Source organism: Herpailurus yagouaroundi, unplaced genomic scaffold, assembly GCF_014898765.1.
Source record: "Herpailurus yagouaroundi ecotype Mexico unplaced genomic scaffold, PumYag 295, whole genome shotgun sequence".
Classification (NCBI taxonomy): domain Eukaryota; kingdom Metazoa; phylum Chordata; class Mammalia; order Carnivora; family Felidae; genus Herpailurus; species Herpailurus yagouaroundi.
Window position 1 is genome coordinate 301,246 of NW_024412512.1, and position 27,571 is coordinate 328,816.

Here is a 27,571-nt window from a genome sequence, read left to right on the forward strand (position 1 = left end):
GGGAGGTGTGGGGGCCTTCCCATGGATTTGGGGGGGCGGGGGGGGGGGCTCTGCGTGGAGGACTCACCCTTCTCCACATCCAGACAGCCAGACCGGGACTCACGCCCACCAATGCCAACCGACAGCAGGCCCTGCTTCATATCTGCAGAAGGGGGGGCCTTGAATGTCTTCTGCCCTGTGCCAGCCCTCCAGCCAGCCCGGGGTGCCCGCCCTGCCACCAGTGCCCCCTCGGTAAGCTTGTGCGGAAGGGGGGGGGGGTCTTTGGACACAAATCCAGTCTGCCAATCCCAGTGCTCCAGACTGCTCCGGGTCAAGCTGTCCCCACACCGCAGAGACCTTCACTCATCCCCAGCTCACCCCGGAAAAAGGCGGCATCTCCTCCGGGGTAGCCCTGGGGCAGCGGCACCTTGTTCTCAGTCTGGCTCAGGATGGTGGTGAGGACGCAGCTGAGGGCCCGGGCGCCGTACTGAGTGCAGAGAGGAGGGGCGTTAGGGGACCCTGGGCATGGACACGTCCCCTCCTGCCCCCCTCCCCCTCCCCAGGTACCTTGTTCTCAAAGTTGTACTTGCTCAGGTCACGGGACTCAGTGGCGCGGCGGTCCCCATGGGTCAGAGCCCCCTGCCCCGGATGGGGAAGGCCGTCAGGAACTGTCCCGCTCCTCCCGGCGCCGCCCCGTGCCCCCCCCCACCCCCCACCCCGGGGGAGCCCGCCCAGCCCCGCTCACCAGGCTCTCCAGCCGCTTGGCGACGATGGAGGCGAACCTTCGCTCCCCGGCCAGCTGGGAGATGAGGAAGACGTACTCGGGGGCAGAGACCTGGTTGGACCTGTGGGTCCGGCCTGAAGGCGGAGGAGGGCTCTCAGGGACCGCGGGTGGGGGGGGGGGAGCAGCCCGGGGGCGGGGCAGCCCGGTGTGGGACTCACCAAACTGCTGGATGGCCCGGTCCGCGCTCCAGGGCAGCTCCAGTGTCATGTGGACCCGGCGTCGCTGGTTCTGGACGCGGCGGTCCGCTTGGAGGGAGATGCCAGAGCTGGAGGCCTCAGAGATGATGGCCACGAGCTGGGGGACACGGACGGGACAGTCGGAACCCTGCCTGCTCCTCTGTGCCTTGCGTGCCTCACGTGGGTCACTGGGACTCGTTTAAGGTGAGTACGGGAGGAGGTAAGTGTCTGTCCGTGGGGGAGCCCACGTGGGCTCAGAACGGACCGTGGGCCACCCCTGGCCTGCCCTGGGTGGAGAGGAGCAGCCCACACTGAGTTCCAGTGGAGGGCCTCGCAGCGGCCCCTGGGCAGTGACAGACAGCAGCGTGACAGTGACTGGAGGCTGGGACGGCCAGGGAGGCCTGTGGGGGCCCCGCTCAGGCACTCGTGCACACACACGCCCAGCGGGGGCCGCGATGGGCTGTGGTCCTGGGGCCAGCCCCTCAGAAACTCTGCACCTCCCTGGTCACGCAGGGTCCTCACCGCTCCCCCCACACGGGGGCACCTGTTGACACAGCCCATCCCCTGCGCCCCCCGGGCCCCGGCCTCATGCCCCCACCTTCTCCCCACTCATGAAGCGCTCCTTCTCCCTGAGGTTCACGTGGTCGATGGAGAGGCCTTGCTCTGCCCGAGACTCAAAGGCCACTGTCCCGTCGGGCCTGGACACCACACGGCCCTTCCTGCCAGTCATCTGGGGTGGGGGAGGGGGGAACAGCAGTCAGCCGGTGAGGCCGTCAGGGACTGGCCCCCGCATGCCTGTTTCCCTGGCCCCTTGCCTGGGTGCCCGGAGCTCCTGAGTGTGTGTGTGTGCTAGGGACACCGTGGACCCTGGGCGGCCAGGACAGCCTTGGTGCCAGGCCCGGGTGGCCCAGGGGCAGACAGCAGGATTTTCACTCCGTCCTACGTCTTCCATTATAAACCCGCTCCCTGGGGCAAAACCAGAGCCTGGGCTGTCACCACAGGGACATCCCAAGAAAGGGGACAGTTTGCAGGTGGGGAGGATAGGGAGGAGACACAGGGGGACAGGCCTGGGGACTAAGAGCACACGGGGGTGTGTGGGGAAGGTGGGTGCCAGGCCGGGCTGGGGAGCAGGGGGCAGGGCGACCGTGGCTGTGGGAGGGGGAGTCCACCACCAGCCGGCCCGGCCTCCTGGGCTGCACACTGGATGCTGGACCTGGGGTCTTCCCAGCTCCAACCCCACGTCACGGTGCTGTGCGGGGACTCCGGGGTGGCCACGAGGGGGCCCTGTGGGAGCTCACCTCAGCCACGTGCTCGGGGCCCCCAAGCTGGTCGATGAGCTCGTCCAGAGTGTTGACGGGCAGCTCCCGGCCCAGCGCCCGCACCTTGGCCAGGAGGTCCTGCCTCAGCCGCTCCACACGCTCCAGGACACCGGGGCCGTGTGGGTCTCGCTGCAGGGGGCACAGGGGCCCTGCAGGGCCAGAGGTCAGGGGGTGCCGGCCAGCCCACCTGCCCACAGCCCCACTGGAAGCAGTGAAGGGGTCCCTGAGGAGTGGGGCACAGTCGTGTGCACGGGGGTGTAGGGATCTGGAATGTTCTCTCACCCCAGACTGCTGGTGTGAACCCCCTCTGCCTCAGGCCAGGCGCATGGCCCTGATGGCTCTCTGAGCCCGACTCCCCTGTCTGTAAGGTGGCAAGTGCTGGGCTGCGGGCCTCACCGCGGTCATCGGCCGGCAGCCCGATGGCGTCCAGGATGACTACGTCGTCATCCAGCACGGACTCAGGGGAGGAGTGGAAGTCACTGTCCAGGCCGGCATCTGACTCGGTACTGCTGTCGTCACTGATCCGGATCACGCCTGCCACCTCGCACACCAGCCTGGGCGCCTTGGCCCCACGGCCCCGTGGCCGCCCTGCACAGGAGGAACCAGGCTCATGGAGGCCCAGCCCGCTCCTCCCTCCTGAGGGGCCCAGCTCACAGCGACGCCTCGGGAGGGGAAGGGGGCAGTCCAGGGCCACACCCACGTGCCGGGACCCGAGTGGCCTGAGCCTCTTGCTCCGTCCGGCTTTTGGGTGCTCTCCCGGGTCCTGCCGTCAGCCAGGACGTGGTGCAAAGCAGTTTTAACGTCCCTGTCTGATTTCCTGACGCTTCGGTTTACTCTTGGCTGGTGCCTGGGGAGGCCAGGTGCCTGACCTCACACGGCAACCCTGGTTGCCTGGTTGGGTCGGCCAAAGGACGTACCCAGGTCCCGAGGGGACGGTGGTCTAGGCACCTTATGTACACTGCCATAGTCGGGGATGCCCCGCGTCTGGCTGTGTGACCTCAGCTGGGTTGCCTGGCCTCTCTGAGCCTCGCTTCCCACAGTGAGCTGATGCCCAGCCTCTGCTGGAAAGCAGCCCATGCAGGCACCGCCGGGAGGGTGACCTCCCTCCTGGGATGCGCTTCCTGAGCCCCATCGTGGCCCACGAGCTAGCGTGGTGGGGGCGCCGGGCTGGTTTCCACCTAGGGAGCGCGAGGCCGAGAACCAGAATCTTAAGCTCCCCCATCCGAGGGCGACGCTGGGGGCCACAGGTGGCTGCTGCCCGAGGACGAGCTAGCCACGCCGTCCCGCGGAACCGGGGTTTGGTCTTTGGCCGACTGGGAGGTTGAGGAGAGGCCCTGCTGGGGTCTGTGTCTCCCGTGCAGCGAGGGCACCCTGGAGGCTGCCACCCACGGGGTTTCTCTTGGGAAGCTGTGCCGAGTGCCTCTGCACCTGCTGTCCCCTGGACGCGTGGGTGGGGGGGGGGCGCACCCAAGTTGGGCCTGCTCAGAGACAGAACCCTCCTGGCTCTGCAGCGAGCAGCAGGGGGGTCGATGCTCAGACAGGGAACAGTGGGGCAGAGGAATGAGCGAGTGAGGACGGGAGGGAGACCAAGGAGGATTTCAAGCCAGGCTGTGCATGGGAGATGGGAGAGAGATCAGAGGCTGGGGGGTGTGGGGGGAGCTTACGTTTTCTCTTACTGCCAACTCCTCTCTCTCGCTTTCTTTTGGTTGAAGGAAAGTGCTTCTGAATTAGTGACAAAAAGACACCCCTAAAATCAAGAAGCAAAATTATTCCCAGTACAAGAGAAATCGCACCTGGAGGAGCTCTGGGGAGGGTGCCTGGGGTTTGGAGAAGGCAGGCAGGGGCAGGGAGGGAGGGTGTGAGGACTGGGGGGGGGGGTGGGGGCAGGGAGGGAGGGTGTGGAGACTGCAGGGGTGCAGGGTGAGGGTAGGCCCAGGGCCACAGTTTCACTGTGAGGGCCTGGGCATGGGGTGGGGCCCTGAGCGGGGCTCCCTCCTCCAGCCATCAAGGGCTCTGTGCGCAGACTAACCACCTCTGAGGGGCCCTGGGCCCAGGAGGCTTTCCAGCCCTGGGAAGAGAGGCCTGCAGCTTTAGGATCCCCAAAGGCTAGTTCCTAAAATCTGCGCTGTCCTTGAAACAGTGCTGCAGCCATGTGGGGGATGGGCACCTGGAAGCTTTGTTCCGAAATCCCAGGTCCCTTTGCTGGCACCCTCTGAGCCTTGGGGTCACCCGTGGCTCATCGTCCCGGCCTGTCGTCTCTGAGGGCTGGGGCAGTGTCTGAGCAGATGCACACCTGGGTTCTCACGGCTGGGGTCACAGGGCACTGGCTGCCACGTAGGGAGAACGCAGGGTCGGGGCGCAAGGGGGGGGGGACCGTCCCCGCCCACCCTGGGGGCTTCGAGCATCACTCACTCAGCGGCGGAGACAAAGCAATCGAGCTGCCCATCCTTCTGGTCCAGCACCTCCCGGGTCCGTGCCTCACCCGTGGACTGCAGCCCGATGACCACACACTTGGGGAGTGGGGGGAGGTCGGGGGTGAGCTGGGCTCTGAGACTCCCACTGGCCAGCCCAGGAGCGTGGCCCCAGAGGGGCCCACAGGGAAGCCCCTGGTCGTCAGAAACCAAGTTGGCCTCAGTTTCTTTCTCTTTCCGCCCCTGGTGTCCTGCTGGCTGCCAGGCCCCCAACACACGGGAGTCTACCCTGAGACTCCACACAGCCTCAGCCCTCCTGGACCCTCTCACTACCCTCTGCCCTGGCTCCTGCCAGCCCTGCCTGGACGTGAAAAACCGGGGGCCAGGCCATGCCTGTCACCTGCTTCAGGGGGGCTAGGTCAGGCAGGACTGGAACCTTCCAGGCCACATTCTGTCCTCACAGACTCGGCCCAGCCACACAAGAGTGCAGGGCTCCTGGTGTAACCGCAAAGCCCTAAGCCCTGCCCGGCTCTCGAGGCGACAAGGGAAGAGCGCCTCGCCGGCCCCCCGCCGACCTGGGCGCTGTGCCTGCCGGCTCACCTTGTCCCGGGCCAGCTCCTCCCGGGCCAGCTCCACCAGCCGGTGCACTTTGGCGGCCACACAGAGATACTTGAAGAAGCGCTGGTGGGCCGACCAGAACTGGCCCCACAGGGACTTGCGGGACTCCAGGCCAATCCAGTCGGCGGCCTGCTGGAACACGCCCAGGGCCTCGGCCCACTGCAAGGACACGCCCAGCTCAGCTCGCTGCGGCCCAGCCGCTCCCCGCCACCCGGCTCCCATCCCGGCTGGGATTCATCGTGGGGGGCGAGGGGGTGGTAAGCAGAGCAACACAGAGGTGCTGCTGGTACCAAACAGTAAGAAATGTTAGAAAACCAAAACGTGCGATTCTGGCGAGGCCACGGTGAGAACGGCAGACTCCGCGCGGGAGGCGAGGAGACGCTGCTTCCGCTAAGGGGTGGGGACACCTGCAGTGACCGCCTTCTGCCAGCAGCCACTTGGCTCTTGACACTTCAGACCGGGGCGTCTCACCCAGGACCGTGCCTGGCGACAACTGTGGCCGTCACGACTGGGGACCCCATCGAGTGGGTGGGGCCGGGGATGCTGCCCCCCTCCCCCAGTGCCCGAGACACCCCAGAGAGAACGACCCCCACCCCCACCCCCACCCCGTGTCAGCAGTGCTGGCGGATGGGGCAGACGGCCCAAACTAGGTTTGAACTGTAGTTCAAATCATCAACACCGTCAGGGCGGACGCCCAGGGCTTGTCCCGTGTGGGCGAGATGGGACCGTGAGAACAGAGGAGCCCGTCCACGACACAGGAATGGCAACGAAGATGGGGCCACGCCACAGGCACGGAAACATGGATGCCGACAGCAGCCGTGAGCTCCGGGAACAACGAGGCCCCGTCATTACGGTCACAGGAGAACTGGCGGCAGGAGTGAGTCTCGACGGGCCAACTCCCCGTGGCACCCGCGAGGACAGATGCTGAAGGGACGGGGGCATAATTCCCAAGGGACACGACACTCGTGTCCGTGTGGTCACAGAGCCCGGCCACCCTGCCTACCAGCAGGGCCGCGCGGTTGTAGACGCGCTCGAAGGCTGGGGCCAGCGGGATCTCCTCGATGCGGAAGGTGACGCCGGAGAAGCTGAGCTGGCGTGCGATGTACATGCCGCTGACTTTCATGTCCATGGCCACGATCTCCATGGCGCCCACGCCCCTGCGGACAAGGACAGGGCCACCTGACCACATGCTGGGTCCCACGGAACAAGAGTGACTCGGGGAGGGGCTGATACCGGGAGCTGAGCCCTGGAGGGTGAGGAAGGGCCGAGCACACAGAGAGCGGAGGAGGCAGCACACGCAAAGGCCCTGTGCTCCCATCTGCCTGGGCCCGAGAGGCATGGGGGGCGATGCAAGAGAAGCAGGAGTGAGGGGGGCTCCTTCTCCTGGAGTGATGACGGGCAGCAGGAGGCAGAAGAGTGAGTTTTAGGTCCCTCTGGTGGCTGGACGAGCACAGGCCAGGGTGTAGAGCAGACACACCTGACACTGGGCCCTGGGGCGTGAGAAGCAGCGCCCTCTGTGGGTCCCTCGCCAGCCCCAGTCTCGGGCAGGGAAGGGCACCCACCTCTTCTCGATGGCGTGCAGAAACTCCTCGAAGGTTCGGAAGGGCGTGCCGTCCCCCCAGATGCCCAGGCGGCTCATGTAGATCATGTTCCGGGGCTCAGAGGCACCTGGGTTGGGGGAGCCGGCAAGGTCAGGGGCCTTGAACACCCGGGAATGACTCGAATGGAGGCCCAGGAACGGGGGCCGGGAGGCTCACAGCCAGGGGTGCCGAGCGGGCGGAGGCAGATGGCAGAGGGAGCCCCGAACGGGTCTGGCATCTGCCTGAGGAGAGAAGCCCTGCCTCTGGACCAGGTGCTCCCAAGGCCCCCCCCGGGGCGCCCCCCCCCCCCACCCCGCGCCTCCCCCCCCACCTGTGGCGCTGGCGTAGACCACCCTGGCCAGGGGCAGCTTGTTCTGCAGATCCAGGACAGCCTTGCCCATCTTCGTGGAGCTGGCATTCTTGGCTTTGTGACACTCGTCAAACACGATCTGGTGCGGGCAGGGGTCAAGGACTGTTCTGGGAGACAGACAGCCCCGGGGACCCTGGCTGGATGCCCCAGGCCACCCCACTCTGAAGGGGAGCTCGGCAAGGTGCCTGGGGGGTATGCAGCCTCGGGGTGGGAGCCTGGGAATGTCACCGCCAGGGCAGTGGGAAACAGCCTCAGGGCCCCCTCTCGACTGCTGAGGACGCGTGCCGGGTAGACGGTGCAGAGTCACGCACAGACACTCGTGCCAAGGAGCACGGCGAAACGGGGTCCCTGAGGAAGAGGGCTGGGCTGGGAGCAGGCAGGCATCCCAGCTGTGACGGGTCCCCTGGGGGGGGGGGGGCGGGGTCTCTGCGTAACTTCTCACAGATCCTGGAGACTCTCTCGAAGCAGAGCACCGAGGAAGGTCTTTGTATTTTAAGAGAGAAGGAACCAGTTACAGGCGAGGACGCGCGCCACCGAGGTGTTCTAAACACAAGACACGCTTCTCCTCACACACGCGCGCGGGCACGCACACGCCTCACGTGAAGCCCGTTTTACGCGGCTCTGCGGGAGCGACACTGGGAAACAGGAGCGTGGAGGTGAGCGCACAGCCTCCAGGTGGGCCGGCCGTCATTTGCCCCAGGCTGTGTGGGGCCTTTGCCCCAGGCTCTGCGAGCTGTCGCACGGCAAGCACGGCGCCGCCCTCCGGTGCCGGTGCCGGTTCGGCACAAGAGACTTGCTCCATAGGACAGCTGGCATCTGACGGCGGTAAACCCGGGAACTCGCCCATATAAGCGGGAAGGACACACGGGGCCGGTGTCCCTCTTCCTATCTGTGACCGGGACCAGGAGAGAGGAGGACTTTTGGAGCGTGCCGGGCGGCCCTGGGGCCGGTCACCCCACTTCTGGGAACGGGCCCAAGGAAAGCGAGAAGGGGTGATGGGGCACCCTGGCCGGGCCCAGTCACTCAGGGTTGTTTATGACCCAGAGAGAGAGGCCGGAAGCCGCCTCCAGGCCCCGGAGACGGGGCGGCACAGTACGTGATGTGCAGACATACCCAGGCTCAGGCGGGGAGGACGGGACAGCCCTGGGGACAGTGCACAGGAAGATGAGCGCCCTTCGGTGGGGGCCAGGCCGGGCCCCCCGAGCACCGTGAGGAGTGCCGAGCCCGCTGTGCGCACCACGGGGCAGACTCCCTGGCGGGGGAGGGGGTGGGGTGGGCTCAGGGGACCCTCCACAGGCGCCAGTGCAGAAATCCAGGAAAAACCGTGGCCCCCGCCCGGCACCTCACCAGGGGAGACAGGGGCGAGGGGCGTGTGCTGGCGCCTGACGTGTGTGGTTCAACGGCTCACACACGCCCCACAACAGACTGTCCTGCTCTTGCCTGTACGGGTCCCCCCGTCGCTTTTCTATAGTTTGGGAGAAGCACAAAACCAAGCTTTCTAAATTCCAAGGGAGAAGAGAAAGGTAGAAACTCCTCCAATCCATGAAGTTCCTGCCACAGTCGGGAAGCATCCAGAGCCAATACTGGTACGGATACCCCTCAACTGACCAACCGGTCAGCAGAGCTCCTTGACCCCAGCAGCCTGGCTTTTGGCCCAGCTGTCCTCCAGCTGGCCCAGCCTGGCCTGCCCACCTGCATGGAGCCCACAACCGACTGGGAGGGAGAGGGTGAGGAAGAGGAGGAGGGGGGAGGGGGGAGGGGGGCGGAGGAGGGCGGGGGAGGGGGAGGCTTGAGAGGAGGGCGGAGGAGGAGGAGAGGGAGGGGAGGGAGGAGGAGGAGGGGGGCAGAGGAAGGAAGCGCCCTCTGCCCCATTCCTTGGCCACAGGCACCTTCCCGCCCTGGGGCCCCTCGGCGCCCCCCGCCCCGGCGCCCCCGGCCTGTGGTCGCGGTCCAGCTCGCCGGAGCCGGGCCGCCGCCGGCCGCCGCTGAGCCAGACCGCAAGAGGACAAGGGCGGGCACTGAGGGCGAGCGTCCTGCCCTGCCGGGAAAGCCTTCCAGCCGGTGGGTGCTGGCATCCGGGACCGGAGGAGGGGAGGGAGGTCCCCCGTACTGCGCAGCCCCGCCCCCGCCCCGCCCCCTCTGGTTCAGGATACGACTCCGTCGAAGGCCTCCCCGCACCACTCCAAGATCTGGCGGATGCGCGTACGGTGCTGCCCGCCGGCCTGGCTCTCCCCGATCAGGGCGGAGTAGGTGGCAAAGAGGACGCCCTCTGAGGTAGTGTTGTCGCCGTACTTGATCTGCGGGAGAGAGGCGGGCGTGGGGGTGCAGCCGGGCTCACTCCGGGACCCCGCCCGAGGAGGGGGCCACCCCACCCACCTTGCTCAGCGCGTGCACCGCGATGCCGGGGGCGTCGATGTCCCGAAGGTCGCGCTCCGCGTCATACTTGAGATCGTTGGAGACGCTGAACCTAGGGGTGAGGGCCGGTGGGTGCCATGGCGCCCCCTCCTCTCCCTGCCCACGTGCGCGGGGCTGGACGGCACACTCACCACAGTGACTTCTTCCGGCCCCGCAGGAAATTCTCCAGGATGATGCCAGCCACCGTGCGCCCTTTGCCGACGCCCGCACCGTCGCCAATGAGGAAGCCGGCCCGCTGCCCGCTGGGGAGCAGGACCTCGTGTTGCTGCGGGCCAAGGGATGGCGGTCAGGGCCTGGCAGGAGGCCCCCACGCGGGACGTGGGCCGGGTGGGAGACCGAGGTTACCTGGCAGGCGTAGGTGATGGCCTCCAGCTGCAGGGCAGACAGGGCCCCGCTGTCCGAGGCAGGCAGGGCAAGGGTGTAGGTGATGTCTGGCGGTGGGACACTGGACAGCGTGCTAGTCTCCACCACGCGGTCAGGGTGCTGCTTCCCGATCTTGGCTGCGGAGGCAGGGCCGGGGGCAAGTCAGGAGTGTGGCCAGGGACAGGTCAGGGGCGTGGTCGGAGTCTCAGGGTTGGCTGCGGTGGGGGGGGGGGGGACACCTATCTGTGCTTCACACAAAGGGGTGCGGGACAGATCCGTACAATCCTAAGCGGGGAGGAAGTGGGCTTTTCATGGTACGCTCTGTGCTGTCTCAGGCGCTGTGCCGAGCAGGGATTATAGAAGTGGCCCCAAGGCCAGCCCACAGCTCCCAAGCCCCTCCAGAAACCTGGAGCAGCCAGCACCCCCCACCCCTGCTGGGGTTTCGCAGGGCAGGGCACTCACATTTGGAGGGCACGTAGTCGGCGTAGGTCTCTGCGTGGCCCAGCTCGTCCCCCTCCTCCTCCTCTGCCTCCTCCTCCTCCTCAGGCTGACTTTGAGACTGAAGGTCGGTGCAGGAGCTGTGGTCAGGGCTGGATGGCCCTGTCCTGCCCAGCACGTCCGGCCTTCCCCCAAGGGGCAGCCAGGCCAGTGAACAAGAGGGGTGGGGAGTGGCCCACCCGCCCCCAGTGTGCTGCCTCCCAAGGGCCCATTTCCCCATCTGTAAAACGGGCAGATCTCGCTTCCAAAAGGCTGCCTCTGAGCGTTCTAATCCCTACAAGAGGTGGGCAGGGCTGGGGAGAAGGCCTGGCTCACCTGGTAGCTGACGAGGAGCGGGGTGCTGGAGAGGGAGGACACGGGGTCCTCGACGCCCGTCCACGGCCCGCGGGGCAGGAGCAGCTGGAGGGGACAGTGGACATGAGCCTGCAGACAAGACGTGGCGGGGGGAAGCGCCTCCCCGAGCCCCCTGACCCGGTCTCCGGCAGGGGGGCACCACGTGGTCTTCCTGCCCCCTTCCTGCCCCCTCCCTGCTGCCCGCCAGCTGGTTCGTTTGAGCAACAGGCTAGAATTCCCATCACACAGATAAACAGAGCAAGGACACGTCCCACGTCCCCAACCGCAGTCACACCCGGCAGAGACTGAGCACCTGAGTCTGGTCCAAGGGAACCAAGAACCTGATAGGCAAAGCTGTGCCTGGGTGGGGGTCCATCAGCCATGGGGGCATGAAGCCCACCTGGGATTAGGACTCATGTGGTGTCCGGGGAGCCTGGGTGGCTCAGTCGGTTGAGCGGCCGACTCTCGATTTCGGCTCAGGTCGCGGTCGCACTTCACGAGTGCCAGCGCCGCATCAGGATCTGGCTGAGAGCTCAGAGTCTGCTTGGGATTCTCTCTCCTCCTCTCTGCCCCTCCCCCAACCCCACTCAAGCTCTCTCCCTCTCGCAAATAAATAAACTTTAAAAAAAAAAAAAAAAAAAGAATTGAGCCCACAGATTCAGAGCAAATTCAGCTCTGGGCAGATCCAGCCCACAAATTCAGAGCCCACAGATGGGCCAGGACGGGAGACCCAAATGCTCTAGGGCCATGTCGCACCTGGCCCTTGACTTGCCCACCCTCAGGGAGTGGTTACGCCCATGTCTGAACAGTCACAGAGAGCCTGGGTGGGGTGATTCTCGGCCCCCAGGACACACAGTGAGGACACAGCACGGTCCAGACCAGGGTCCATGCAATTCCAAAACATGCTTACCGTTAAAATAAAAATATGACAATCACGTGGCCACCCTAAGGACAGGTGAGGAACAGGATGGAAGTGAAGAAATCCCTTCCAGACCCCGTCTCCCCTGGGACTCCCACCACCCCAAGGCCAGTGACTGTGAGTGCCAGGTGCCCATTCCTGAGCACACACGGAGCTCGGGTGTCCTTTGCGGTCTCCAGGATGGCACGGGCCCCCAAGGCATTTGGTCCCACGACACCCCACCTGATTTTTACAACCCCCTGCTGTTTTCAAAGAAGAAAATGTAACGAGAGCAAGATGCCAGCAGGCCAGGAACCTTTCCTCAACCCCCAGTCCCCTTCTTCTCAACGAACAAAAACAAACAGCCTGGCCCAGGTTCCTGGAAGGCTGAGTCAGGCCGGCGGGCTGGCAAGCAGCGGGGTGTGGGTGCTGGCGCGCCCTGCCGTCCGCTCCAAGCCACTGTGCCTCATGTTCTCCACCGGGAGTGGTGGGCTGCTCGGAGGGCCTTCGGCCCGGATGCAGGAGGGGGCCGGGGTCGCCACCATGGCTGTCAAGGGCAGGGACCGCGCCAGGCTGCCTCGGGCACTTCCCGTCCCTCTGCTGGCCCCATGCCGGGCCCCAGACTTCCCAGGCCCGGCTCTTCTGCGTCTGGGCCGTGGACGCTGCCTGAGGAACAGCAAAGTGGCCGGGTGGGCATCGTGTACAGTACTGTGCACCACCTGGCAGGGCTCCCCGGGCTCCGCCCGGCTGGCTCTGGATGGAAGGGGCTGCTCCCCCTCGGACATGCGTGGCCCCCATCCGTGTTTCCGATGCCGCCCGTCAGCCCTGAATGAGGGTTCTGGCCCCCGAAAGCTAGAGGCTTCTCTCCCAGCAGACAACCCTAAGAGGCCTGGATGGGCGAGGGCTCCCCAAGCCCGGCATCAGCACCGGCCTTCCTCACCGATGTGCCTGCTGCCCCGGTCCTGGGAACGAGCCGGAGTCTGGGCCTGGCGCATGCGGAGACCCTGCTCACCTCTGGCGACTCCTGCCTGGCCTCGTCTTCCCCGCCCCCGCCCGTGTCCCGAGGAAGCAGCTTCACAGACGCCAACCCAGCGCTCTACCCCCTGCAGAAGGCTGGCCGGGGGCACCCCCTCCGGTGCCTCCAGCCACTGCCCAAGGTCCTGGGCGCAGAAGCGCCAGGGTGAGAAGCAGCAGTGTTAGAAGCTGCTTGCTGCTCACCTCCTGGGGAAGCCCGCGTCCCCAGCAGGGCAGAGTGTGGGCGCTGAGCCAGGGGAGGCAGCGAGGTTGGTGCCTGACCGCCACAGGACCTTTCACAGAAGGTCCCGCCCCAGTCCGTGCGTTTTCCGGGCTGTGCGGGAAACACAAGGACGCCTGACCTGTGACCTCACTGCCGTCTGTGAACAACCCGGACCCACCCCTGGCCTGTGGACGGGGCCCTCAGAGGGCGCTGACCTTGTCCTGGGCGGAGGGGCCAGTGCTCACATCCCAGATGGTGGGCACCTGGCTGAGGCTGTCAGCCGGCAGGAAGTCAGGTGTGTCCGCGATGTCTGAGAGGGAGTCCACGGACGAGGAGAAGATGGAGGCGTTGGAGAGGTCGTCGAGGTACGTGGAGTCCTGAGAGACGGGCAGGATGAGAAGCGGCCGGGGCTGGGGGCAGCCACACAGTGGACACGCCTGCTGCCAGCAGGAGCCAGGCGCCCACCCCCGCCGCCCCGCGGGCAGTCCCCGAACACACGACGCTCAGGGAGGGAACCGGACATGAGAGGCCACGCGGGGTGTGAGTCCGCATCTGGGAAACGTCCAGAACAGACTCATCCACGGACAGGAAGGGGGCTCATGGGGATGGGGGAGGGGCTGAAGGGGTGGAGGCGACAGCTGATGGGGACGGGGTTGCGTTTGGGGAGACGGAACGTTCTGGAATTAGGTGACACTGGGCACATGTGACACCAGCGCACGGATGTCAGAACACAGAGAGCCCCACGCCTTCCAGGAGGTGGCGTGCTGTACACGGTACACACAATTCAGAAACCTAAATTTAAAGAAAATCGGACGCAGTGTGGGGTGTTCCCACGTCGCCCTCCCTCCCACCCCTGGTTCATAGGCACTGAGAACCTGTGTATACCCGGTTTGCACCGGATACCAAGGACACTCGGAGACCAGCCCCCAAGGGCTCCTGGGCCAGCCTAGAGTGAGCCCCCCAGCAGGAGACCCCCATAGCGCCCTGCTGGGTTCTGGTGTTCATACCACTAGCCACCAGGAGGGGGCAGTAGGTGTCCAGTTTTGCACACAGGGACGCTGGGTGCCTGAAGCTGGGGAGGGGCAGGCCTCCTTCCCCATCCCTGAGGCCCTGCAGGGCCCGGGTCAGGGGGTGGGGGCACAGCCTTCAGCCGACTCCTCATGGGGAGGGAGTCCCACAGCCCCGCCCAGATGAGGCCCTTCCAGCCGGACCTCCACAACAGAGGACCAGATCACGCTGACATCTCAGGTCAGTCAGTGGGAGCATTTTGTGAGCAGGGCAGAGGCCAGTGGGGTTGGATGAGGCCGCATGTAGGAGCAACGGAGTCCCCAGGCCCTGTGCGCCGTCTACGTGTCTTGGGCTGTCGGGGCCACTGGAAGGCCAGGGCCAGCCAGGTGGGATGCCAGTGCATAGGCACGGGGGGACGGCGAAGCAGACAGGCAGGGCTGGCCAGCGGGCGTCTTGGGCTCTGGGGATGAAGGGGATGTGTGGGCCTGGAGCCCGCCTGTATGCAGCTGGCTCGGCCTCCAAGACCACAGTTGAACTGGCTTCTGGGGGTGGAGGTGGCATCCTTGCAGCCCCCAGGTCCCTGAGAACAGGCCCCTGGTCTCGGCTGGTGCTCCTGCCCCACTCCATCTGTGAGGGCTGTTTCTGGAGCTCCCCTCCCATTGATCTGTGTTGGCGTCAGATCCCCATTCCTGGGTGGGGGGGTGTCTCTAGGTGATAACGTCCAGCTCGCTCCGATGCCAGAGCACACACAGCCCCAGGACTGTGCAGGCTCCGGCCCGTTGTGCCCTCGGGAGGGGGTGCGCACGGAGGGGGTCAGGCCCCCCTGAGGGAGACTAAATGCAGGAGACTCTCTACCAGATGGGGCTGGTCCCAGAGCCAGGCTGGGACTCAGGACCTGTGCTGCAAAGACCACCCGTGCCCACGTCAGCTGGTGTGCCTTGACTGGATGCCACCCCGAGGCGCCCTGGTGGCAGATAGCATATGGGAAGCCAGAGGGACTGCCACTCGCTCCCGCCCCTTAGCGGCACCAAGCCCAGACCCGTGGGAGGCGGACCCCGGTAGGACCTGCCAGCCTGGGCGAGTCCCGGCGAGGAGGCAGACAGCGGCTGGCAAGACCAGCTCAGGCAGGTGGTGGCCCAGGGAAGGTCTGCAAAAGTCCGCAGCGCTGGGCTGCAAAAGTGCGCAGAAGCAGGGAACACCATGCTCACGGTGGGAAAAGGCACACCTGACACTTGGGACGCCCGTCACCCTCACGTGAGAGCCCAGTAGCTCACCAGGCCATAGCAGCCATCTGTGGGTTGGGGGAGGACTCAGGTGGCAGCGTGGGGTCTGGCCTGGCTGACCATGAGGACTGCTCTCTGCCCACCAGGACCTCCTATGGACTCTGCCCCATCCCGGGGCAGCTGGGGTCAGAGGTGACCGAGCCCGAGTCTGGCAGATAACGCCAGGAAAGGCTGGGCCACAGAAGCTGGCCGCCCGCTCCCTATGAAACAGCATGGAGCACAGACCCCTGCAGGCTGCCTGGGGTGGGGGCTGGGTAGGGGTAGGGGTTGCTGTGTGTCCTGGCTAAAATCTCTCTGGGACCGCATCTGAGGGTGGCCTTCCCAGAGGGCGCCAACCAAGCCTGGTCAGAGTGACAACAGCCCCTGAGCCCATGAAGCTGGCAGCCCCAAGGGGCCCTGAGGGGTGGCCCTGCTTCCTAAAGGGAAAACGGTCACCAGCAGTAGGATGGGCAGGTGGGGAGGAGCCCCGATGAGGTGGGTGCTCAGGGGGACCATAGCCCTGCATGGGCTGCACACGGCGACCCCTGCCCACGAGGACCGTGTGGAGCCCGACCGGCACACCCGGCCGGAGACCAAGGTCAACGTCAGCGGTGAGGAGCCTCGTGGGCAGCGGGGGCCCCAGGTGTGACGGCATGAGCCAGACGCTTCGCTCAGAGCCATCGTGGGACGAACCCGGGGGGGGGGGAGGGGAGGGGACATCCTGCAGGAAGCCTGTCCAGTCCTCCTCCTGACCGCCTGCCCGGGGCATCCACCGGAGAAGAGGTGGAGAAAGCGTCTCAGCCCAGTGGGGGCTAAGGAGAGTGCGAACCCGATTCACGCGGTGTCCCGATGGGGTCGGGGACAGAACGAGGACACGGGAGGCCGAGGGATCTTTGGTCGATAATAATGTATGGGCGCCTGCCTGTCCCACCGACAGACGCATCGTGCTGAGGTGCGGTGTGAACAGGGGCCGGGGCGTGGGAACCGCGCTACCTTCAGTGACTGTGCGCGTCACGCTGCTCCAAGACAAAAGGTATTTAACGAGCGGGGATGGGGGCGCCTGGGTGGCTCAGTCAACTGAGCCAGCGACTCCTGATTTTGGCTCAGGTTGTGATCCCAGGATCCCCCACAGACCCCACAGAGCGAGTGAGTGAGCCCACCGTTGGGCTTAGAGCTGGGCGTGGAGACTGCTCCCGAACTCCCTCTCCCTCTGCCCCCTCTCCCCTGCTCATCCTCACTCACCCTCTCTTAAAAAACAAAAACAAAAACAAAAAACGGTGGGGATGCTGTCCTCGGCAGCCCTCACCTTGATTCTTGGGCCAAAGGGAGGCTGGGCCTCAAAGCGGGTCACCAAGAGTCCCTCCCAGCTCCACTCCCTATAAGGAGTTGGCGGCAGGATGGGGCAGGAGCTGACCCCACCCAGGGGCGGCTCACCCAGCAGCCCCCCTGTCGGGACCTGAGGCCCAGCAGCCACCAAGCAGACCTCCAAGACAAGCCAAACCCAAACGAACCCTCTGTGGGCGTCCCGCAAAGCGCCTGCCCCTCAGACCCCAGGCTCCCACCTGGCCCCATCTGCTGTTTCAGTGGGGCGGGAGCAAGCTGGTCACCCTGACAGTTTTGGGGGTCACCTGCTGTGGTTACTGTCTCACAGCATTTTGGGGTTCCCCGCACCAGGCGAAGACCTGGCGGGACCCGGGGGAGCTGCCAAATAGTGGCCCCGCTCTGGCCACAGACCGGTGGGTGGGGACAGGATGGCCCCCACCCCAGACCTGCTCTGGGCCTTCCCTGGGGCGAGGGGGGGTTGCTGCACACACTCAGACCCCAGGAATGCCCTGCAGAGACAGGATCTGTCACGCGGGCCCCGGGAGGGGCTGGACCCCTTCCCGGAGCCCTGGGGGGCCGGAGGAGGGGGGGGGGCCGGGGCGCTCCTACCTGGCCAATCGGAGCCCGAGCGGACGGCACTCCGTCTGCTCTGTCCCGGGGCACCCCAGACGGTGTCAAGGTCGGGCGCTGAGCCCAGGGGGGCGGCCGGGCGCAGCCCGGAAGGTGCTGGCCGCGCACCTGCGCGCCCCAGGCCCCGCGGCCCCGCTCCGAGGACGCGGGCGGCCGCCTTCCCCGCCCGGAGCCCCGCGGGCGGCGCGGAGGGTTACCTTGTTGAGAGCCGCGAGGTGCAGCCAGAGCCGCAGCTGGGACATGGCGCGGCCGCGGCGGGTCCCGGGAAGGCGGCGGGCGGCTCCCTCCGGACCGCGGCCGCCCGGCCGCTCTCAGCCCGGCTGCATTTGCATGTTGGTTTAGTCACCGCCAGCGCCGACTTCCCCTAAGGCGGCTGACTTTCAGGAAATGATGGCCGCCTGGGAAGTCAGGGTGATTACTGGCAGAGCGAGAATTCCTGTACTGGGCGGAATCTAGCCACAGACCTCTCGGCGGGGCCGGGCCCCCGCCCGCCGGCTCGCACCCTGCCGCCCCGGCGCCCCCCACCGCCCACCCCGCCGGGAGGGACGGGGGAACGCGGGGGGGCCCCTCCCGGCCGGCCCGCCTCGGTTTCCCCAGACCGCAGGGTGGCCGGTCCGGCGCCCTAAGGCCCGGCCGGTGCCTTCATGCCCCCTCCGGGCAGCTCCCGGGCTTGGACAGGGGCCTTCGCCAGCTGCCCCCCAAGCACCCGGCGGCCGTCTCCACCGCCTCCCTGGGCTCACACCCCCCAGCCCCGGGCCTTCGCTCACGCTACCGCCTCCCCTGGAGTGTGTGCGTCCCCCTCGGGAACCCGGCCCCCACCGTGCTCCTTTTCCTGGAACTTTGCCAAGGGGTATGACTGCCCCTGACACCCCCATTCTTTCCTCTCCGGGCCTGCGCCTGCACCCCTCGGCCCCGCACAGAGGGTGGAACACGGGCAGGGCTTGCAGGCAGGGGTAGTGAGACCCCTGGCATACCCGGTGGGGTCAGGTGTCCTCTTCCCCGGGAAACAACTGTTGCTTTTAGAAAACCTACTTTGGGGGCGCCTGGGTGGCTCAGTCAGTTGAGCCTCCGACTTCGGCTCAGGTCACGATCTCACGGTTCGTGGGTTCAAGCCCCGCGTCCGGCTCTGTGCTGACAGCTCGGGGACTGGAGCCTGCTTCGGGTTCTGTGTCTCCCCCTCTCTCCGCCCCTCCCCCACTGGGGTGTGCATGCGTGTGTGTGTGTGTGTGTGCACGCGCGCACGCTCTCTCGCTCTCAAAAATAAATAAGCTTAAAAATTTTTTTAAAAGAAAAGAAAACCCACCTGGTAGGGTGTTTGTGCCACGTAGCCGTCACTTGGCTGAGAGGAGCAAGCTGGTGAGGCGAGCCTCGCAGCATAAGCTGGGGGGGCATGGACACACGAGGGGCTCTCGCTGGGGAGAGACCCCGGGCCGCGGGCCTGGTCAGGGACAATGAGGGACCGCGGGGTCCAATGCTGCAGACGCAACAAGGCCACCGTGGCTGCCCCTGTCCTGCCCGCACCTCACAGCCGGCAGACGCCCGAACCCCAACAACGGGAGGGGAGGGCCGGGCCTGGCTGGGGCCACCGCGTGTGCAGGGGAAGCGCAAACGGCGACCAGCCGGCACAGAGACACTCGACACCGTCAGGCAACGAGCAAACGCAAACCGAAACCCGCGAGACACCACCTCCCGGCCGGCCACCGGGACCGCGACACTCAGCCGACTACGGCTAAGCGTCAGCGGAAGTGGAGGAACCAGAACCCCCGGCTGGCGGTGGGGACGAGAAGCGGGACGGTCTCTCTGGAAGACAGGCCCACGGTCAGTTCCTCGTCAGGTCAACCCCAGGGTCACCACACGACCCCGCGACCCCACTGCCGGGTCCACACCCGAGAGACACGAACACTCACGTCCACGCAACCCCCACCCGCACGCCCACACATGACCACGTCCCCCGCGCACACACATAGATGACCGGGTCCACCGCGCACGCCCCTCGGCCGCCAGCAGGGGCGAGGCACCCCGCCCCCCCCCGTGGACGGACCCTGAACACGCGACGCTCAGGAAGCCAACCAGACACGAGAGGCCCCGCGGGGTGTGAGTCCGAGTGTGTGAAACGTCCAGGACGGGCTCATCCACGATGGGAAGGGGGCTCATGGGGGCCGGGGATGGGGAGGTGATGGCTGATGGGACAGGGTTGCTTTTAGATGAGGAATGTTCTGGAATTAGAGGTGGTGGTTGCACAATTCTGTGAATTTACTTAAAAGAGTGGCTTTTACTATTTTTTTATAACAGTTTTTATTCTTTTTTTTTTTTTTTTAAAGTAGGCTCTACACCCAGTATGGGGCTTGAACTCACCACACTGAGATCAAGAGTCATGCACTCTACCAGTGGAGCCAGCCAGGCGCCCCCAAAGCATGGATTTTAAGGCATATGAATTCTCAGTTTTATTTTCGTTTATTGATTTTTTAAAGTTCGTTTGTTTATTTATTTAGAGAGACACAGAGACAGTGTGAGCAGGGGAGGGACAGAGAGAGGGAGAGAATCCCAAGCAGGCTCCCATGTCAGCACAGAGCCTGATGCTGGGCTCCAGCTGACAAACCACGAGATCACGGCCTGAGCCGAAACCAAGAGTTGCATGCTTAACCAACTGAGCCACCCAGGCGCCCTGACTCAGCTTTAAATGTGTATTTTTGAGAGACACACACGGGGCAGAGAAGGGGACAGAAGATCCCAAGCAGGCTCCGTGCTGACAGCCCAACGCGGGGCTCGAACCTACAAACCGTGAGACCATGACCTGAGCCGAAGTCGGACCCTCAACCGACTGAGCCCCCCAGGCGCCCCAGTTCTGACTCCGTTTAAAAATAATCGCTGGGAACTGAAATAAAGGATGAACGCAGTGCCTGGGCCAGGCTCTCATTATTAGATTTAGCATAAAGTCCATCAAGTTTCCAGCACAGTTACTGGCCTTTGAGTATCTGTCCCCCAAATCTCGGCACCAGACTGATGGGCAAGGGTGGCCCTGAGGAGACCGGGAAACCGGGTGGGGGCTCCCACACCAAGAAGTCAGCACCCTCAGGGCTGTCCTGTGCCCCCCGCCCCCACCCCCAGTGGCCGCAGGCTGTGTGGGTCTGCTACGAGTCTGGACAGGGGTGGAGGGGCCGAGTGGGGGTCTTGGCAGAGGCCCCGGCACCAGTGTGAGTGGGGTCGTGACCAGGGACGTGACTGGTTCCGTCCCCGTCTGGCTGCGTCTGGGCCGCAGTGCTGTCTGGTGGGACCCTCTCTCTGGCCCCAGACTGAGCCTCTGCCCTGTGGCCAGGCCACGTACAGAGGGGCGGGCGAGGCCCAGCTGCCCCGGTATTCCCAAGACCCTCCCCGTCTGTTTTGGGCTCTCCCCTCCCCACTAGGCCCCCACAGCAAGCCTGTGCCCAGGTGGCCTGCGTGTCCTGACTTACGGCAGAGGGTGTGGTGGGCATTGCAGGGTCCCCTCAGGCACACTGCATTGCTGGAATGTTCCTGTTGAGGGGTGAATTGTGTCCCCCCCCCAATGACATGTCCAAGTCTTGACCCCCTAGTGCCTATGAAGGGAACCTTATTTGGGTATAGAATCTTTGCAAATACAATCAGTTAAGATAAGGTCGTACAGGAGTCAGGTGGGCCCAACCCAGTGACTGGTGTCCTTGTAGGAGGGAAATCCGGACACAGGTGCGTGGGGAGGCAACCATAGGCCACGGGGGCAGGTGCCGCTGCAGGTGGCACAGGCCAAGGGACATCTGGAGCCCCCAGGACCCTCCCTCTGATCTAGGACTCGTGGCCCCAGAACTGGCGCCAGGTCTCCCTGCTTGCGGTGCTCTCTGGGGGCCGCCCCAGCTCCCACGGCCCCCTAAGACACTGCTGCCCTAGCCCACTGTCGTGGGGACAGCAGCCTCAGCCAGAAAACTGACCCTGACCACCCTGTTGCCATCAGGAGAGGCTGGAGCTCTGCTCCCTGTGGCCAGACCCTGACCAAGGGCTTTTCTGCAGGCCTCACAGCCCCTCCCTCCCGTCCTCGTCCCTGTGTCCCTGTCCCCGGTTCCCGGTGTCCCAGTTTCTGTGCAGAGACCCTGTGGAGACACCCGTGCTCCCTGTCGCCACCTGTCTGCGGCCCTTAGTACGGACCACAGAGCGGGGCTTCCTTGGCCATGGCCCTCGGCGTGGACCGCGGAGCTGGGGGCGGGGGTGGGGGTGGGGGTGGGTTCTCGGCCGCGGCTCAGTGTGAACCAACGGGCTTCCTTTGAGAGGAAACCTCCCGCTCACTCGGTTTGCCGATGCCGGTAACTCCTGGGAGCCTGCTGGCGGGGCGTGCCGGGCCTCTGATCCCTGCTGAAATCCATTTGCAGAGCCTCCGTGCCGCCCGCCCCTCACTGGAGAGCTGCTGAGAGTTCGCAAAGCACTTTTCTGAGCTGTGACCTCATCCTGGCTTCCCAGAAGCCCCAGGCCGGCAGACGGCAAGTGTCCTCCCTGAGTGGATGCGGGACCCACCCGAGACGCCTGGACTCTCAGGGTGGACGCCCGCTCCAATGACAGAGTGAGCGGGGCTCAGTGTGTAAAGAAGTGCCCTCCCCCAGAGTCCAGCTGAGATGTTAGGGGTCCAGGTGACCTTGGGAGGAGGGGTCGGGGCAGCCCCCACTCCCAGGGAACGCGTCTGCGGCGGGGGGCGGGCGGGGGGGGAAGCAGTGAGGATGAGCACTGGGGGTGTAGCAGGGAGGGTCGGGTGGTCACGCCCACAACCAGGACCCCAGATACCAGGGTGGGGAGCACGCGGGGGGAGGGCCGCGCTGCGACGGTGAGTCCTTCACCCGCCGCCACGACTTCAACATTTCCCCAAGTACCTCCCCCCAATCAGATTCAGGTCCACAAAGAAGCCGGTTCCCGATGTTCACAGCAGCACAATTCACAGTCACCCAAATCCGCGCTGTGGGAGCAACCCAGATGCCCAACGAGGGATAAACGGACACACACAACACATCCACCACGGACGCGCACGTCCGCCGAGGACCGTGTCCACCGCGCACGCGCACGTCCCTCGGCCGCGAGCAGGAGCGAGGCGCCCGCCCCCGCCGCCTCGCGGACGGACCCCGAACACGCGACGCTCAGGGAGGGAACCCGACTCGAGAGGCCACACGGGGTGTGGGTCCGCGTGTGTGAAACGTCCAGAACAGGCTCATCCACTGCCGGGAAGGGGGTTTCCTTTTGGGGTGATGGAACATTCTGGAATTACATGGAGGTGGTAGTTGCATAACCCGGTGAATTTGCTAAGTCGGTGAATTGTGTGATATGCAAATCATATCTCACCTAAATGTAAAGAACGAATGAAAAGCCACGCACTCACACCCAACACACAGTGCTCCCGGGCGGTGGGAGACCCCACGTGGGGCCCCTCGACTATCCAGGTCGCTAACAGACGTGGGAGCCTCAGTGGCTCCGTGCCACGCACAGTGAGAAGGGGCCCTTCCCTGGGGAAGCAGGTGGCATGAAGGCTGAGGCAGGGACTTCAGGGAGTGAGCCTGGGCCATTCCTAGTGGCTACAAGGGCGGACACAGAGGGACAGATGCTCCGACAGCCAACGCAGAAGCAGCGGATAGCACCTGACCGTAGCCCGTGTTGTCACCGACATGACTGAGTGAGGGAAGGCACAGCTCTCCCTACGGAAGACCTCGGGCTGACCGACAGGGCGGAGCAAGGACAAAAACGCCTGCCAGCCAGACCCCGTGGCGGTCACTGCAGGCAACGTCTACCGGTGCCTGGGGAAATCCACCCCCCCTCCCCACCACAAGGGACCAGGGTCCCGGACGCAGCCTCGCAGGGGGAGGGGGGAAATGGCAGCGCCCTGACAGTGGGTGGGGGACAGGGGGGCGCGGGGCGGTCCCCAACCGGGGCTGGAGGGCAGGGCCGTCAGCGGTAAGGCACGCCAACGCCAGCGGGCTGGAAAGTGACGCCCCAGGAGGACGCAGCGCCCCGTCCGCGGGACTCCTGTCAACAACACAGAACCCCTCCTTAGCGTGAGGGCCCCAGGCCAGCCCAGGCAGGGGCCCTCGGCGGCGACCGACCAGCTCTCTACAGAGGCCTCGGGGGCCCCGGCCCCGGCCCTCCGGTCGGCCACTGGTGCTGTGCGGGGGCCACTCTCTGCGCCGTGATAATGGACCGTGGTTCCAGAAGACAACAACGTGCCAGGACACTGGGCAAACGAGTGACAGTGTTCGAGAAGAGTTGGTGCTGTTTTTGCAACCTCCCTATAACCTAAAGTGCTTTGAAAGTCATCTTGTCACGAAAACCTTAACGAACAAACAGAAAAAGAGAGTATCAGACCTTAAATTTATAGATAACCCCTGGGTGCATGGGCCTTCCGAACTGGAGCCTGGGCCCCTGGGCTCTGGGCCTCTGCAGGGGGCTCGTGGTTTGAACGAGGCCCACCCCGCGCAGGGCAGAACCACCTCAGAGTGGGGGTGAGCCTTGACCTGCTGCATTCCTGACAGCAGGGTCCCACAGGATGTGGGCCCCACCTGGGTGTCTGTAAAACAGGAACCCTGGCATGCCTGATGGACTCAGCCAGTAGAGCATGCAACTCTTGATCTTGGGGTCACGAGTTCAAGCCCCATTTCGGACACACAGTTTACTTAAAAATAAAATTAAAATTAACAACAACAACACAAATAAAACAAGGACCCCACATCAAGGCGAGACCAACCTGCCACCAATGGTCCTGGGTCTGGGTCGGCTCATGTACAGAACCAGGGGAGGTCCCCGGTTCCTGGTACAGAACCCGGTACCCCTAACGTCCAATGATTCAGCCCTAGTCACAACAGGAGGAACAAAGGCCCTCAGACAGCAAAGCTGGAGCCAAGAGCAACCACAGGACTGGGAACCAACGCCATAAGCAGTCCCCGGGGAGATGGGCACGGGATGCTGACCCCAAGGAACTGCTCGGTGCCCCAGAAGGACATTGGGAGAGAAGCTTTCTCTCTGCAGGCAACAAGAGTCACACAGCTCCTCTCCTTTCTCTTTTTGCTTTGGCTGCTAGGAAACTCAGAGCTCAGGTTTAGTTAGGAGGACGCACGTTAAGGCCTGCAGGCCTACGTCCACTCCTTGCCCCAGCCCAGCTCTGGCTTTTCTATCCCAATTTCTTCTGACTTCTACAACAGTGGGGACATTTCGAGAGTGTGCCAGGGGCCACGTGAGGGCTTCACATGGCCCATCAGATTCCTCTTGCCACTGTAATGAACTACCACAAACCTCATGGCTTAAAATAGCACACGCTTATTACCTTATGGTTCTGGAAATCAGAAGTCCAAAATGGAGAGCTATGTTCCTCCCCGGGGCCCCAGGGATAGCCCTCTCCCCCCTTTTCTGGCTTCCAGAGGGGGCGCATCCTGGGCCCACAGCCCCTCCTCATCCTCACGGCCAGCAGCGCGGGGTCTGCCTGTCTCTCTGCCTCTGATCCTCTGCCTCCCTCTCGAGAGGGCCTTGTGAGGCCGCCGGGCCCCCCCGGAGCACCCAGGGCTACCCCCGCCTCGGGGGCCTTGACGAGGTCCCCTCTGCTGCGTGAGGGGACAGGTCCCCCGTCCCACGATCAGGACGGGAACGTCTTTGAGGCTGTCCCTTTGCCTGTCACCATGGTGATGTTATTTGGTCAGTTAGGAACGGAGGGTGTCTGCGGTGGGTCCACTGGCTGAGGCACAGCTGTGAAGGGCCTCGAATGCCAAGCTCGGTCTGGCCCCCTTCCTGTCCTCGCCCACAGGCCCAGGGGTCACGAGGGAGGTGATGGAGACCAACAAGGCCTCAAGACCCTTCACCGCATCTGAACTTTGGTCTCACATCTGTCAATCCCACACTTGGCACGGGGTGAGATTTTGTTTGAAGAAGCGGCTTTAGAAAAAAGATCTGGGTTCAAGGTGCCCCCGGCAGGGTAGGCTCCCGCCACGTTCAGCGGATGCTCAGTAAGTATCCGCGGGATGGGTGCAGCTGAGCTCCCCTGCACGTGATGAGAAACGGGCGCGGTGGCCCCGAGGGGGTCTTGGTGGAAGAAAGTGTGTCTGCTCCGGGCAGAGCCAGGAGCAGCTGTGCAAGCTGAGGGCATGAGACACAGTCGGGGGAGTGGGGCCAGGGGGGCGGGGGGGGGGGGGCTACTGGGGCGGGGCCTGCGTGCACCCGAGCCTCAGCTTCCCTGTCCGTGCGGCAGGTGACGCCCCAGCGTGGGCATCAGCATCACGGGACGCCACGTCTGGATGTGGAGCTGTGTCGGGGACACGTGCGGAGGAACTTCATTGGGGCTCATTGCCAGGCAGGGCCACCAGCCCCGAGGCACGGAAGGCCAGAGAGGGTCTCGGGCCGCGGATGGACCGGCTGCATCCCGGGCTGGGCGACGGCGGCAGCCAAACAGAGGGGCCGGGGCATCCCTTGCGGGACGGGGCCCCGTCCACAGGGCCCTCCCATCCCCCTCCCACTGACTCCTCACCCTGGGAGGTCTGGGGGCCAGAGGAGGCCGGCGTGCGCCCCCAAGGGCCAGGGGGGCCCCTGTGCTCCCATCTCCTCCAGGCCTGGCCAGGTCGTTTCCTGGGCGGCCACAAAGCGTCCCAGATGGAGAGGGAGGACTTAAACAACACACCGGTGTGCCCCGATGGCCCCGCGGGGGAGACACCCCAGGTCAAGGTGTCACGGGCCGCGATCCCCGGGAGGCTCCAGGGGAGGCCCCTCCTGCCTCGCCCAGCTCCTGGCATCCCTGCTCGTGGCCGCGTGGCTCACTCTGCCTCGGGGTCACGTGCTTCCTCTGTGTCTGTGTCTCTCCTCCTTTAGGGTCAGGGCCATCGTGATCTGGGATCACCTCATCTCCATCTTCAGCGAAATGACACCCACAAAGACCCTGTTTCCAAAAACGGTCTCATTCCGAGGCTCTGGGTGGACCCGGATTTGGGGGACACTGGTCCAGGCTCCAGATCCCTGCCTGGCCAGGCCGCGTGGACAACGGCCAGCCTCCTGAACTGCGCTTGTCTGGCTCTAGCGGGTTTGAGCTGACAGGTCCGAGCCACAGCCTCCCAGACTGCCACCCCCACAGGCCCCCACTTCACAGGGAAAACAGGCTCAGGGCAGCTGAGCCTCTGGGGCCCTCCAAGCTGGCCGGTTCCCAAACTGCGTGCCACAGCGAAACCACTGGGGCCATGGATTCCAAACTTCCCAGGGAGACCACGCTGCCCGGCTGCTGCCAGCCCCAGCTTCCGATCGCACTGGGCTCCTTCCCACGAATCCTCTTGCGGCGCCCGGTGTCCGGGCCGCCACGAGAAGTCGCATGCCATTAGAGACGCCTGCCGGGGAGGGTCCCCCCGATTCTCCAAAAAAAGAGATCACACGTATCTCTTCCTTCGGTTTGGGTGGGTGACGCTCTCCAAACAGCTGCCGTTTGGGGACATAAATGCCAACAACGGGGTTTGTGCCAGACGGAACGTCCCTTGCCGAGACGCTAAGTAAGGCACCCAGACGGAGCAGGCGCGGGGGCCTCTGCCCAGGAGAGGAAGGCGCTAAGGTCTGGGAAAAGCGGATCAGATGCTCCACGGTACCGCCCCACAACCCACGGCGGGGGCGTGAGCAGCACGTGGACAGGTGTGGCCCCTAGCCCAGCTCTCTCACTGCCCGGAAGCCGCCCTGACAGGCCCACGCAGGCGTGGCTGTGAGTCGGGAGCCCTCAGGCCAGGCCTGCAGTAGAGGGGAGCACTGGCTATTCCCAAGGACAAGCCGTGGCTCCATGTGGCCCTGAGCCCAGCCCAGGGCCCGGCCAAGGCCGCCAGTGCGTGGCACGGGCCTCCCGGAGCACGTGGGGATCGAAGGGTGACTCTGGCTCCAGGTCCCTACCTGAGGAAAGTCGCCTGTCTTTGGCAGGAAGCTGGGGGTGGCGGCGGAAGGTCCGCAGCTGGTGTCCGCGCAGGGCTGGCTGACGATGAAGGAGGTGGAGTTCATGAACTGGCTGCAGGCAGACAGGGAAGGTCAGCCCTCAGGAGCCTAAGGGAGGGCTCTGGCATCCGAGACACTCAGCTCAGAGCAGAGGCCCCTGTGCCCCCGTCCCGGAACACAGTGCCCCGGAGAGACCTCAAGCCTCTGGCTCCGTGCTCTGGGTCCTTTCCACAGGCCACTCCTTGGCCTGGCTGTGGGCCGGCTCCCCCGGCAAACTCCTACTGACTCTTCAAAACCCAGGTCGCCATTGCCCTCTGCAGGCAAGTGCCCTCCCCGCTCCTTTGCCCCCAAAGTTCTCCCCCGCTGCCCAGGGCCACCCCCTGCCCGGAGGGTACCCACAGAGCCCTCCCAGGACTCTTCATCCCTACCACCTTTGCCCTTTTTCCTGG

General features: G+C 65.0%; 1 protein-coding gene across 7 annotated transcripts in view; it reads right to left on the reverse strand.

Annotated features, from left to right (window-relative positions):
- SBNO2 (strawberry notch homolog 2) overlaps nucleotides 1-27,571 on the reverse strand; it is a 50,946-nt gene that overhangs the window by 3,960 nt on the left and 19,415 nt on the right. For 5 of the 7 annotated variants that reach the window (XM_040461733.1, XM_040461734.1, XM_040461732.1 and 2 more), the window contains exons 4-25: nucleotides 27,084-27,195; nucleotides 13,197-13,358; nucleotides 10,829-10,912; nucleotides 10,478-10,574; nucleotides 9,998-10,152; nucleotides 9,784-9,917; nucleotides 9,614-9,704; nucleotides 9,391-9,534; nucleotides 7,199-7,316; nucleotides 6,850-6,955; nucleotides 6,291-6,444; nucleotides 5,270-5,446; nucleotides 4,671-4,768; nucleotides 3,923-4,005; nucleotides 2,655-2,846; nucleotides 2,238-2,407; nucleotides 1,538-1,669; nucleotides 922-1,057; nucleotides 725-837; nucleotides 547-618; nucleotides 358-466; nucleotides 68-142 (exon numbers count right to left, since the gene is read on the reverse strand). In XM_040461733.1, the coding sequence (XP_040317667.1) occupies nucleotides 68-142; nucleotides 358-466; nucleotides 547-618; nucleotides 725-837; nucleotides 922-1,057; nucleotides 1,538-1,669; nucleotides 2,238-2,407; nucleotides 2,655-2,846; nucleotides 3,923-4,005; nucleotides 4,671-4,768; nucleotides 5,270-5,446; nucleotides 6,291-6,444; nucleotides 6,850-6,955; nucleotides 7,199-7,316; nucleotides 9,391-9,534; nucleotides 9,614-9,704; nucleotides 9,784-9,917; nucleotides 9,998-10,152; nucleotides 10,478-10,574; nucleotides 10,829-10,912; nucleotides 13,197-13,358; nucleotides 27,084-27,195 (2,714 nt within the window). Of the gene's footprint in view, nucleotides 1-67; nucleotides 143-357; nucleotides 467-546; nucleotides 619-724; nucleotides 838-921; nucleotides 1,058-1,537; nucleotides 1,670-2,237; nucleotides 2,408-2,654; nucleotides 2,847-3,922; nucleotides 4,006-4,670; nucleotides 4,769-5,269; nucleotides 5,447-6,290; nucleotides 6,445-6,849; nucleotides 6,956-7,198; nucleotides 7,317-9,390; nucleotides 9,535-9,613; nucleotides 9,705-9,783; nucleotides 9,918-9,997; nucleotides 10,153-10,477; nucleotides 10,575-10,828; nucleotides 10,913-13,196; nucleotides 13,359-17,401; nucleotides 17,663-27,083; nucleotides 27,196-27,571 lie in introns of those variants that run through there. The other 2 variants (XM_040461737.1, XM_040461738.1) reach the window with 2 other exon arrangements.